This window comes from Meles meles, chromosome 5 (genome assembly GCF_922984935.1).
Source record: "Meles meles chromosome 5, mMelMel3.1 paternal haplotype, whole genome shotgun sequence".
Classification (NCBI taxonomy): domain Eukaryota; kingdom Metazoa; phylum Chordata; class Mammalia; order Carnivora; family Mustelidae; genus Meles; species Meles meles.
Window position 1 is genome coordinate 79,216,317 of NC_060070.1, and position 14,275 is coordinate 79,230,591.

Sequence of the window (14,275 nt, forward strand, 5' to 3'; positions counted from 1 at the left end):
CTGAGCTGGAAGGATGATTGGCACAACAAGGATGACAATCTGGCAAGAGAATAGAGTAGAAGACATATTCTTAAGAAATCTCCAAGAAAAGTCAAGGTCAGGGTGAGAAGATATATTATGTAGAACTTTAGAAGCAAGAAATTATTTAACAATTACTTTTGTGTGATACAGGTGAAAGCCCAACTCAGTCAGAAAATACGCTATTCTGCTCTGCTGGTGCTTACAGGCTTCCCTACCAACTCTCCTCAGTCTCCACTATAAGGACATTGGTTTTTATTCTTGCAGGCCTTCAGAAGAGTGAAATGATCTGAGCTCACTCTTGCTAAAGTGTTATAAATCCACTCTAGGGGCCAAGGGCAGAAGCAAAGAGATTAGTTTTCAGATTATTAAAATATTCTAGATGGAAAATGCTGAAGCCTTGCAACAAGGTAATGGTTTCATGGTTAGAGAAGTGGCCAGAATGTGGATATTACATTTTGAAGGAGAGACCACAGTATGAGCTGGCTGATTTTAGATGTGATTGAGAGAGAGAAAGACAGGAGAAAGAGGATGATTGAAAAGTTTTCAGCCCTGGAGCCTGGAAGGTTGAGTTGACACTTAGGGAGATGGAAAGGTTAAAGGAGAAGCAGGTTCAGGACGAAAGAAGAGAAGTTTGGTTTTTTGTAAATGTTAAATGTGAGATGTTCATTAGACATCTACAGAGAAATGTTTAGACACATGATTTCAAAGGAAAGATATTACTGGTTTTCTTCATGAACGGCAGATCCAAAAAAAATTTCATAATTTTCTAGCAATAAAATCTTATGTATTTTTGAAAAACTTTCAGGTAAAAATTTATAAATCAACAAGCAAGCATTCAATCCTATGCAACTGAGTGAATTATGTTTATATGTATATAATGTCACATTTTTTTCTTAAAAGACAACTGTTTATGGTTTCTATCTGATACTTTTATGATTCCAGTTAGAAAAAAAGGGGAAGAAGAGAGCATAGTCATTTTTATTTTCAGAGAGAAGTGATATTCAGAGACAGGGTTTCTGATGTTATTGCTGTGTGAAGACAGAATACACATCAGATGCCTGACCATCGTGTCCTCGTGGACTCTTTTTATTGGCCAAGTATTTAACTCTTGATAACAGAAACCCTTGACATTTTGAAGTCATGTTCTGCATGTACACTTTAGTAGACTTTAATACACTTTAATGCACTTTTTAGTGAGGAGTGAATTCCATATCTCTGGTTTTTTATGCATGCTTTGGTTGCCCTAGGTTTACTCCCACTCAAGATGTTTCTTCAGTAGCTACTAGAAACATAGCCTCCTCCTGATATGGCTTCACAAAGAGGCGGCAATAATGATTCTTGATAACTTCAAAAGCTGATTACAAGGAAGTCATCTGCCTTCGAGCCAGAGAAAGTCATCAAATGTACCAAAGAGTGTTCTAGGTAAAAGTCTATTTTCCCTCATTAGGGCACCTGGGTGGCTCAGTTGGTTAAATGACTACCTTCAGCGCAGGTCATGATCCCAGGGTCCTGGGATCAAGTTCCGAATCCGGCTCCCTGCTCAGTGGGGAGCGTGCTTCTCCCTCGTCCTCTGCCCCTCCCCCTGCTTGTACGCTCCCTCTCTCTCTCTCTCTTTGCCAAATAAATAAATAAAATCTTTTGAAAAAAAAGTCTCTTTCCCTCATTAGATAACTTTTCATCTACAGGTAGGTTAAATGAGGGAAACTTGCAGAAGATACAAATGTGTATTTATTGTGTGTTTCTTTCAAGTCGGGCTGAATTATTTTATTTTATGTTTTGAAATGGGGTATTTTTAATAGAATTTATTGAAATCAATGCTTTTTTATAATTTTGAATTTATGTCTAATGCCATAACTTTATTTTATTTTTTTAATGCCACTCTTCACACAAAGAGTGAAATATTTACTGGTCATTCCCATTGCTATATGCAACTTAAATGTTGATTTAGTTCTTCAGTCATACTATCCCTTGAAATCTTGTCTAAAAATTATAGAATACTAAAAAATGACATTTTGATTGAATGAATTCTGTTTCTCCTTTAAGCTCCAAACATCGAAGTGTCAGAAAAATCTCAGATATTCTAACCTAAATAGCTAACTAAAATTTCTTTAAGAAATAGTTATTGTCCATTTTTAGATGAAATTTAGAAATTTACATTTCACAGGTGCAACAGATCCAATACTATCAAATTCAATGTTCACCATATGCAAAATGAATGCTTTTTTAAAAGCAAAAATGTATATTTATTCAAAAATTTTATCATACCAGTTATACTATTGTATTGTAATAAATAGCTCCCTCAAATAGTAAACAGTGTGCTTATATCCTTATCAAGGACTTGTATAATTACCTTTTAGACATCTTGTTTTTTTTATGAACAGTTTTGAAAACAAAAACTATTTGGTTTCAGAATTTTATTTATCTTTTAAATAAGTTGAAAACTGAAAACTGGATTAGAATGAAGACAGTGCTTGAAATCTCTGTTATATGTAAACCAGTTATCATCCATTGCAATTTTTTTTTAATTATTGAGAATTGGTTCACTCTTAAAAGTTCCATTAACACTTATTTCGATTTTTCATCTAGGTCCCTCTCATTCACCACAAAAAATAGTTTTGACAAAATAAATGATATTGATATCATTAAGGGCACAGATATTTGTATTGAAACTTGAAACTAGTCCGATACTGACCAAACACCTTCTTCATTGTAAAAATGTTCACTCTCTACTATAAAAGTACATAATCTATACTTCTTTTTGTTTTAATTTCAACAGTATCATTTGCATCCTCCATCTTTGAAAAATAGTACAATTTGGTTATTTCAATCCACAGAATTGCTCTTATACATTTTTTCCCCACAATCCAAAGGAATACATTTCCACACTCATCACAGAAGAGACTTCCTTACAGTATCTCCATGTGTGGGGTTAACCTATGGATGTTTACCAAACCAAAACGGGAATTTGTGAAAAATTATGTCTCTAAGCCATAAAGATCATGATATAATAATGTTTCAAAGTCAAGCTTCCTTTTGTATTCTTACTTGTCACCTTTCAAATAGTAGGTAGTGCTAAATAGTTCCAATTGCATATTGAAAATCAGTTATTTTCAACTAAAACAAAGAAAAAAATCCTTTTACTACTGAAGATAATTATACATTCTGAATAATTAACCAATCTTCTAATTTTGTGCCAAATATATTTTATACAACTTGCTGATTCTTACATGATCTATGGCCTCATAAATTTAAAATGTACCACTATTTTTAGGCCATATAGCTATATAACATATTTAAAGGGAATATATGCCTATGAGCTTTTTGATAATACTATATCTGAAAAATTCAAATATCATGCCAGAGCTCTGCTCCTTTTATTTTATGTGTTGAAAATCATTCTAAAAAGTCCTCATGGCTGATGGCAACTTTTCAAGTAACCATTAATAAATACACATGAAATAATCAAAAAAGGTATTAACCAGACCAGTTAGACATTTAGATAAAGCAATGGAAGTGTACATAGACTCACAGCAGGTATTCTTGATATAATTTCTCAAAAGGACCATAGACATATCCATAAACCTTTAGGTTGTTTGGAGAAGGAAAGGAAGTCGGTTTCTGGAGATACACTGCCATGGCTCTAAGGGTTGGTCTTTTGTGTGTGTGTGAGTGATAAACGTGCTCCCCAAGGCCTAAAACAATGCTCCATTTTCTTGATGCATTAAAGGGACCTCTGCTCCCTCAGGAATATTACAGAAACTTCAAATGTTTAATTTAACAATGTAACCTAGTTAACAATATTAAAGAGAACCTAACTCCTTGGCTTTCCCGCTTAGGAATGTACGAATTTTCAGTCCTCTAAAATAAACAAGCATTTTATGTGAAAAGACTTAAGGAATGTCTGCCTCCACTATGCAAACTATTACTGAAATAAAAGAAGTCATGCTTGCCCACTTCAAAAACTTCCTTGCAAAGACTTGTATATTATTCTAGTGTAACGCCAGATTTGTAAATAATGTGTTCAAATTATGGTATAGAACTGATGCAATAAAGACTTAAAGCTGTCTGGGAATGTTCAAAGTTTCACACTTATGATTTAGATGCATGTATTTACTTTCCAGAGAAGACTACAAATAGGATCCATATTCTAGTATCACTGCTTTATCTCATTTTTAAAGAGGCACTTCTTCATATTTCTTACAGTGTATTTTCACGATAATCTCTTCCTTTGAAGATATCAGGCAAAAATGTGTGCAAATATCACTGACCATAAAAGGAAAGTGATTTATTTTTAAACCAGCTTTGGAAGCAGCTGCCCCTGAAACAATGGAAGAAAGAAAGGATATAAGAAAGAGCTGGCGGAACAGGCAGGGTGAGAGAAGCAGGAACTACTGGTCCGTTCCAAATCAAATGTGGTAATCCTTTGATGTTTAACAAGAGAGCTACGAAGGAAAGCATAGATTTCAAAATAGACAAATTCATTAGGGCCAACAGCCCTGTGTGCACGCATATGCATGCACAAAACAAAGAGAGAGAGAGAGCACTATCACGATTAAAATGACATTTGGAGTTCTTATTTACTAAGTTATGTGACAACAGACATAGCTACATAACGGGAAATACTAGGGGAAAATATCCCTAAATGCTGCTAGTTAGCTGATTCTAAAAGGTAAATTTATAAAGTTGATCAAATATCCCTTGACTAAGCAGGTCCAAAAACATTCCTGGACAATGAGTTTACTCACAGATTGAATTAGATAAAGCAATTTCAAAAGGCATTATTGTTGTAATTCGTTCATTCATTTTAAAATATTCTACACAATGCAGCCAATTCTCAATTGCTCATTTGAAGAAGCGCAGATGCATAGCAACGGGATGTGAAATTTCCAAATGTTGGGTAAGGGAGATAGTGGGAATCATAATTAGACAGGTATACACCTATTGGCAATAAACGATGTATGTCAAGAGAAACACAGGAGAATGAAAAGTTGACCATCCTTCTGTACTTTTTTCTATTTTATCCTAAGGCATCATACTGCCAAACACTTGCTTCTATCATATATAAAGTCCAAGGCTATAAAATGTATGTCAGTTAGGCCAAAATACAAGAGTCCTGTGGTTAGGGTGCTTACAAAGATAAGAGTTGCTATGGCTTTTTGTCTCCAATTCATTCTAATCTCTATATTTGTGGGTAGAGCAGAGGGCCTGACACTCGTTATTCTTCCAGACTTGATTTAAGGTTGGCATTTTTTTAAATATTTTATTTATTTATTTGACAGAGAGAGAGATCACAAGTTGGCAGAGAGGCAGGCAGAGAGAGAGGGAGAAACAGGCTCCTCACTGAGCAGAGAAGGGTTGGCATTTTTTAAGGTATATTTCAATCCTATTATTTACGTATGTTTATCTATTTTTACCAACACTGGATAGTCCATTTGTGATACCACAAGTTGGTGTACTGATGTTGATTTTAAGATTTTTGGTATAGAATTGTAAGTGGAATTTTTGAAGCTTTTGGCTAAAGAGTATATAAAGGCTGCTACATGCCTTTATTTCTGTTGCTTTCCAAGAGTTCCTTGAGATATTTTTCTTTCAAAAGAATATTTCAGTGGTGAATTTTCAATCTCAAAAATTAGCACTTTGAAAAGGTGGTAAAAATCTTGCTTTTTCGCACTGGAATTTGAAATTTAAAGTAAGATTTTTAAAATGTTCTATAATTGTAGAATTTTTATGAAATAAAAACTAACATAAGGATTCCACATCTAGATTTAAACTATAATATGCTGTCTCAGATTCCCTCAGATGCTTTCATTATGTCTTATGGATGCAGTATGTTCTTTCAATCTTTTCAGAAAAGAAAATATGTACTTATAGGACCATTAAGATAATTAACTTGAATTTGAGAGAAATTATATTACTCTTGGTCACCTGGTACTGCCTACATTATGTTGAGAACTGCTGTTTTGTGAAGAAAAAATATATTTCACTAAAATGGCACAGACTCAAGATTGCATTACAAATTAAATTAGAATTACCTTAAAACAGGTTCACTGAAAGTCTGTTTCACTATACCTCATTTTCATTAACTTTAGTGGAAGCAGCTTTCCAGAGTTAGTATCTCACGTAATCATTTATAATCTCTAAGACCATTGAATATGTATGACTTATTTTATAAGCCTGTCACATCAAGGATTTATTAGAGCTCAATAAAAATATATATGTGCATGTGAATATATATATATATATATATTTCCAACCAGTGCACAAGAATTAGAAATTAGCCCCTTATCTGTACATGGCAACTTTTATGTCCAAAGTTAGTTGTCAAAACACTATTCACGTATGAGTTCTCTTTCTCTTTGTTGAAGAGTATTTTGCGGAAAATGTCCTTAAAGTACATCAGACATGGATACAATAGGATCTCAAATAAAAGACACACTGTGAAGACAGCAGTTTTTAAAAAATCCACTCATTTTCAGAATTCCACATCTTAATTTGGGAAACATATCTTTTCACAAGACTCCATAAATTAAACAACATAGAAGAGTTCAAGTGTTTAGTTTACCAGCTCCTCTGCCATTCCTTGTTTCCAAAATTCAAGGTCAGTGATAGTCACTAGGACACATTTTCTGTGAAATGAAAATCACTAGACAGGAAATCACTAGACATTTATCATACTAATTTCCTAGAATCATCCAGTTACCTGTGTCCATTAAAAGTACATTGAAATATGACAGTTTCAGAGAAAAAACATTGAAACAATCACTATGAGAGCTGAAATATGGCTTCATAGGAAACAGGGCTACATGTAATTAGCTTCCATTGTATATGTGTCTTCTCTGTTTTTTGTTATAGTTCATATCACTGACATGGACTCATGAGCCAATCTTTTCCAATTTCAGTTACTACCAAAGTTTACAAACTTGACGTGAAGATTACATTATATTTACAAAGAACTTGGCACTTACAGAATAAATTATTGACTTTTTTCTTTAACTCCAGACCAGGGCACCCATGGTTCAAGCGAATGGGAAAGCCCAATTCCTTATTTTATATTATGCTACATTAACATGAATAAATAAGTTTCCAGCTGGTCTTTCCTCCATAGTGCTCTCCCTGTTGCTGAAAACAAGTACCTTCCATTCCTAATCCATGGGGAGTGCAGAGAAGTTATCAGTCCAGGGAGAGCAAAGGTTGCATGTTTTCTTCCTCATTTTTATCCATGCGTTTTAAGACTGTAGGATCCACTACCGATTGGGATCTGGAAATGATAAGGCCAATATCAGTGAGTTATTACCAAATAATCACTTTCCCTTCTCTGCCTTTTCTCCATTATTACTTCTCTCGTGGATGAGGATTATCTTCCCTTCAACAAGAGATTTACTAACGGAGAATGTTGCATGTTTAGGGAGGGATATATTTATAGCGGGTTTTTTATGGGAGAGAGAAAACAAACCCCTTTGAGCTCTAAATAGAATAACGAGCAGGAAAGTTTTCTAAATGAACCATAATAGGCTTAAGTTCTCTTCACAACTGATCAAGAGTCTTTTCTTTGAAAGTAAGAATTTATAGTATAGGACAGATGGATGATGATAGACCATCTCCAAGTGGGAAATTATTACAGTGAAACTACTTCTACGAGAAATGAAATAGAAATGATAAGAGTCTTGATTCCTGCCTTAAAGAACTCTATGATCTGAGGCTGGTTAAGCCAGGATTCTTGATTTTGGCTCAGCCTCCTCTGGGTTCCATGCTGGGTATGGAGCCTGCTTGAGATTCTCTCTCTTTCTCTCTCTCTCTCCCTTGCCTTCTGCCCTCCCCCAGCTTGCATGCAACCTCTATTGCTCTCAAATAAATAAATAAATAAATCTTAAAAAAAACTCAGTGAAACAAATTCAACATGAATGTGCATTTTTTTAGCCATCATTTTTTATTTCTAATGACCACATTAGAAAAAAACAATCAAAATTTGAGAGTTTTTGTTAAATTTCCCACTAGAACACCTGAATAAAATCAGTTTTACACTGGAAAGTTTCAGGGAATTATTTAAGGCCTTAAAAAAAAAACCCTCTCATATAGGCAGAGGCACTTTCTGATTAGGAGAACAAATAATTTGAACTCCTTACATCCACTTTTGATAGTAGGTGGGAATTATGTCTCAATTCATCATTAGAAAACAACATAAAACTGGGAAGGAGGAAAGTCAATGAAACATGCTACTGTTATGGCAGGAAACTGCTTTCTTAATAGCTATGGCATTAAAGAAGCAGATGCCCTTTTAAAATTCTCCTCAGTAATGAATTTTCCCCCTGCTGCTGCATTCCAGCCAATTGGCTATTGCTGTGGCAATATGCCTCTTAGCAAACCTCATTAACTCTCAAAAAGAAAGACTATAAGCTAAAATACAACTGCACATGCTAATGAAAAAGAACAGCAATGGAACTAATTATCAAAGCAAAAATAATTATAGGATTAACTGATTAATTGACTCATTCATTTAAATAAACTTAAATTTGATTCCACAGAGGGGAAAAAAAAGGAAGGCGAAGGCATTAAAACAAGAATGTTTTATTTCCTAAGTCATTTTCACTATTTTATCTCAATAATAGGTTATATATGTCTATATCAGAAAGGAGAGCAACTAAAGTTGAATTAGCAGATGCGTGAGAGCAAGCGTGAGAAAGAGAGAAGGAGAGGTAGGAGGGGAAGAAGAGTAGGAGGAATAAAAGATTTTGTATCACTTTTAAATGCAATAATAATTTATCTTAGGAAAAATCTTTCATCTCATGAATAAAATACATTTTAACACAGTGGACAATTGTAAAAAACACTTAGGAATTAGAGCTTTACCACTATTTTACTTAGGTTCAACTAAAAAGAATTATTTCCCAAGAAAAGTCTGTGCTAAATCACAAAAAAAGTTCATAGAATGTTCTGTACTGAAATATTAACTTGACAACTGGTACCCACTCAACTACAAGTTCCATGAGCAGGGACTTCATCAGTTTTTCTCCTTACAGTGAACACAATATGTATTACAGAGTCTGTTACACAGCCAAATCTCAATATCTTCAATTCTATCCAAGAAACAGTTTCCAATATTGAAAGAAGTTTGGTGTTAAGCATTTAAAACTAAGAGTAATAAAGATAAAGCGGGGTGGGAGGTTGGGGGAACAGGTGGTGGGTAATGGGGAGGGCACGTTTTGCATGGAGCACTGGGTGTTGTGCAAAAAGAATGAATACTGTTACGCTGAAAAAATAAATAAAATGGAAAAAAAAGAGTAATAAAGATAAAGCAATTTATCCTATAAAAAAATAAATTCTTTTTTTTTAAAGATTTTGTTTATTTATTGGAGAGATACAGAGAAAGAGCTAGAGAGCACCCAGTGGGGGAGAAGGGGAAGCAGGCTCCTCACAGACCAGGGAGCCCGATGTGGGGCTCAACTCCACCTGAGCAGAAGGCAGATGCTTAACGGACTACACAACCCAAGTGCCCCCAAAAAAGAAATTCTTAATAGAAAACGGGTTTTTAAATTCTCACAAAGTTAGATTTATTCTGTAAATGTTGATGCATATCCTAATAATATCAATCAGTACACACCAAATCTCTTCAGACAGCACAAAGTACAGAATTTAGGCATTTGTTATAAGGTTCTATTAAAACATATATCATGCACACACATGGGCACACACACCCACACACAATCTTTTAAATCCTTATGTTTCTTGACTATCAAAAAAAATGATTAGAGGGTATGGTGATTTTAATGAAATATTTTAAATTATAGTGCACTATCAACCCGCAACTAAATTCCTAGTTTGCTCTTCTCAAGCACGACTAGTATCAGAATTGTTGGATGATGAATACTGGCTCCATATGTAGAATAATTCCTCAATAAAACCAGCCAGGCAGAAATGATTTCTGATTAAGATTTTTTTTGTAAGTATTTAATTGTCCCAGATGTACTGTTATTTTAGTCCAGATTTTTTTTTCTGTCTTATGCAAAACAACAGAGCTATTTGTTCAGGACCATGACTTGTCAGTGCATTGTTCTGTTTCCACTGCAACAAAAGGAGTTGTTGATCATTAACTCATAGCGTATCTCAGCAGTCTCCACATAACCTCTGCTGTCTTTGCAATGAATAACTTGATTTTTTTTTCCATGAAACCCAATCACTTAAGTTTAATTATTCAGATATCATTTTTTCATTTATTGTGCATCTACAATATGACACTATACCTTAGTGTTTAAAAGGATAGATTTTGGACAGAAGGAGATTCCTATTCCAGTTCTGTTATTTGCTAGCAGTTGTGACCAGAAGGAGGCTATTTAAACTTCCTAGATTTTATTCTTTTAACTACAAGATGGAGAAAAATAACACCTACATCATACAGATGTACTGAGGATCAAATTCAATAACTCATGCATAAACTGCAGCACAGCTTCTGGCAGATAGCAAATAGTAGCACTTAGGGAGATGACTTATGGAATCATGTGGCCTGTTTTCAGATATTAGCAGCGTTACTTTGTAGCTATGTCCCAGGTGGAAGATACTTACCCTCTCTGTATCTAGGTCTCCCCACCAATGAAATGGGAATAGCACTGCCTGATTAATTGTTTACAGAAGCAAAGAAGTCAATATATAGAAAACATTAGATGGAATTTGACATGTAGTAACAATAGATGTTGAATATTATTCGATAAACTCGGAGTTCATATTACAATGGCAATGTTAATTTCTATATAATGTTAATATCTAATATAATAGCTGCTCACTGCAGCTGTTATGTGCCTATCACAGGCACTACCCTAGGTAGTAGAGACAGAAGGTAAAAGATGTTCCCCTAGTATAAGGCCCCCACAATTTACTGAACTGTGTTTCTTTTCACATGACCATGCTATTCCTCCACAAATCGACCCAGGAAAACAAACACTTCTTCCCACACACCTACTTAAATTCTGAAGGAGGAAATATCTACAAGTCTCTGGTGAAGGAATGATTTTTCTCCCTCTCAATCTAACAATATTACAAAATTGGGGGGGGGGGAATGGAGGAGAGGAGAGCAAGGGGGAAAATTAGGAACAATTCTCTCCCATCCTTGATGGGGAACTGGCACTCCCTGACACACAGAAGGTGAGAATTGAATGAAATAACTTTCTTAAGCTCATTCTTCACCAGTTTTCAGACAGAACCTGAAAAGCTTCATATGATACAAAACCTACACCAAACAAAGGATGTCTGAAATTCTAATCAATCCACGTCAGAAGCAAGAAACTCCGGGTTGAGGAGGTCAACGTGCTGTGAGCCAAGTCTGCAGAGGACAGAATAGCCTCATTAATTGGGGAAGAAAATCAGGATCCAAAAAGACTTCAAAAGGTGGACAGACTGAGCCAAATCTAACAAGATGGTGTTAATCAATTAAAATTATCTGCTTGAAGGAAAAAGCTAAACACAAAAAGAGAATAATGAGGGTACGGATCTATAAGTAACGAACCTTCCAGTGCTATGGAGCTCAGTATGAGTCGGCAAGGTGCTTTGGCTGCCTGAACCGCAGCAACAGAGTCAACAGAAACCAAAGGAAGTCAACAGGAGTGGAGGGATGGCGGGGGGTTGGGGGGGCAAAGTTAGGGTTCTGGAACTTAGATGCAAGTAGTGATAGATCAGATGTCACCTATTCAAGTTGTTCTCACTTAAAGGGGGCCACTGACAGCCAGCAGAGTGCTCCTTCATTCACTCCACTGGTCCCCAGTGGGCACCCTCTGTGTTTTAGGCCCGACTCCAGGTGCTGGAGATTCAGAGAATGGGATAGACAAAGTCACTGAAGTCTTCATGAAGCCTAAATATGGGGAGGGGACATAACATTAAATAAAATGAATAATTTGGCAGGCAGAAAATAAAGGAAGTGACTGATGACAAGGGACAAGAATGAGGAGGAAGTAGAGTTGATTAAGACCTAGTGGTTGAAAAAGACCTAACCACTCTCTTAGGGAGGTGACTTTGGATTGGGAGATGCAGGAAAAAAGCACTGTGCGGCAGTGACAAGTGGAAAGGTTTTTAGCGAGGAACAAGCTGGAGAGGAAGGCTGCACGAGCAGAAGGAAGGAGACTGTGGTTGAAAGACAGAGAGGAAAGAGACGGTGGGATACACTTAGAGGAGTGAGGGGGTAGGATCAGATCACAGAGCACTTTGGAAGCTATGTTACAGAATTGATTTCATACCCTATATAACCAGCAGTCGTTAAAAATCTTAAAGCAGAGAAGTGAAATGATCTGACTAAAATTAAGAGATGTTTTAGATTGCCATATGGGTAATAAGTTGGAGCCAGGGGAGCAGGGTAAGAGTAGAGGCCAAGACACCAGGTAAGAAGTTTGGGAGGAGTGCAGGCATGCAGACTGCAGGGGATAGGATATACCCAGGATGTGGAAGATATGGAGAGACATGCTCTGCGGAAAGGGCCATGTTAGTGAACAAGTCGCAGAAGTGGTTGAAGGAAATGAGCATTGAGCATTGTTTGCTGGTAAAGGCAAATATCAGGGATCACCTATGACAGCTGTTTCCAAGTCCTTATGTCGCTTAGTCCCAGAGTGACAGCTTTACACTGTGCTGTCTCAGAGGGTAGACAAGGAAGGTTTACTCTATACCTCATGGATCGGAACCCTGGTCCACTAATTATAGACTATGACTTTGAGGATACAACATCTGTTTAACAGGGTTGCTGTGAGGATAAAATAAATTAATGTTACAAAAAATACGTAGAAAGAGTCTGACTCATGGTAAGTACATAGTAAATCACAGATTGTAACAACAATTAGGATTATTATTTTTATTAGAAGAAAGTTTTCTGGGGCACCTGGGTGGCTCAGTTGGTTAAGCATCTACTTTTAGCTCAGGTTATTATCAAAGGATCCTGGAATCACATTCCACACTGGGCTCCCTGCTTGTTAGGGAGCCTGCTTCTTCCTCTGCCCCTCCCTCTGCTTTCTCTTTCTTTCAAATAAATAAATAAAAATCTTTAAAAAAAAATAAAAAAGAAGGAAGCTATTCTTAGGCAATTGTTTTTTAAATATTTTTGTTTTAGAAAACTTTTTTGAGAATTTAATGAAATGTATTCTTTTCCTCCAGAAAAATGCACAAAATACCTATACCTGCACACACACATACATACAATTTTAATATAAATTTTAGCACTTAGCAGACTCCTCTGAGAGCCCATCCATGGACTGACTTGATAGGAAAGCACAGAACTCAGAGTAAGAAGCCCTGCTTAAAGAGAAAGGAGTTGAGAAGCCCAGACTTGGCTTACACATAAGCTTGTTGATTCATGGAGAAATTAAAGCAGGAGATGTCTCCAGCCTTTCCTTTCTCTCTAAGGCATCATGGAGCAGCCTAGGGAGAGGAGAACATCACACACACCAACAACAGTAGCAGCAACAGCATCAGCAGCACAAGAAGGCCTGCCTCTGAGGACAATGGTGGCCCTGCATGAACATAAGTATAACCAAAGGACCGTAGGTTTCCATCAGAGAAAGATGCAAGACAGTGTGAGGGATGATAGGGGTGATGTCTGGATTCTCCCTGGTATAGGTGAAAAGAGACTTAGAGGGAGTATTCTTATATTTCTGTGGTAGGAAATGAACAGAGAAATAATATTCATTACTATTATCCAAGTGAACTCTAGGTTGCTGTGGCCTGGGGGAGCCTGAGAATTAGATATCTTCTGATTTGCTACAGAAGGCAAACTCATAGGCAGTCAAGCATTTGGTCATGTTTAGCAACTCCTCCATCCTCCATTGCAACTCAGCTATGGCTGGATATGTATATATTCACAGGGAGTCCAAAGCACCTAGGGAAGTATCCATTACAGAGCATGTGTTCAATAAACGTGCATTGACTAAAAGAAAACAGGCATAATAATACCATGAGAGTCAAAGCAAGGAATCAGAATCTCACTCAAAAATGAACTTTATAAAGAGTAAAGCTATAGGAAAATAGAATGTTTTGCCCCAGGAATGGCTAGATCTTTAAATCAGAAACAGAGCAGAGATACTGAAAGAGAATATATGTTTTAAATAAATAGGACAGAGATACTTGAAGAGAATATATGTTTTAAATGTAGTGTTTGAAGTGTGTGTGTGTGTGTGTGTGTTTGTGTTTGCTATGGATCCCTTTCTTCAAATGAAATTTTATACAAAAGTCTAGTAAACTGCTTAGATAGGAGAAGAGTTGTTCTCATTGTGGAGACGGACACTGTCCT

General features: G+C 36.1%; 1 protein-coding gene across 4 annotated transcripts in view; it reads right to left on the reverse strand.

Moving 5' to 3' along the window:
- Positions 1–14,275, reverse strand: part of CLVS2 (clavesin 2) — an 82,882-nt gene that overhangs the window by 10,175 nt on the left and 58,432 nt on the right. For 2 of the 4 annotated variants that reach the window (XM_046006478.1, XM_046006481.1), the window contains exon 6: positions 1,846–7,279. In XM_046006478.1, the coding sequence (XP_045862434.1) occupies positions 7,192–7,279 (88 nt within the window). In that variant the 3' untranslated portion in view covers positions 1,846–7,191. Of the gene's footprint in view, positions 1–1,845; positions 7,280–14,275 lie in introns of those variants that run through there. The other 2 variants (XR_006818431.1, XM_046006480.1) reach the window with 2 other exon arrangements.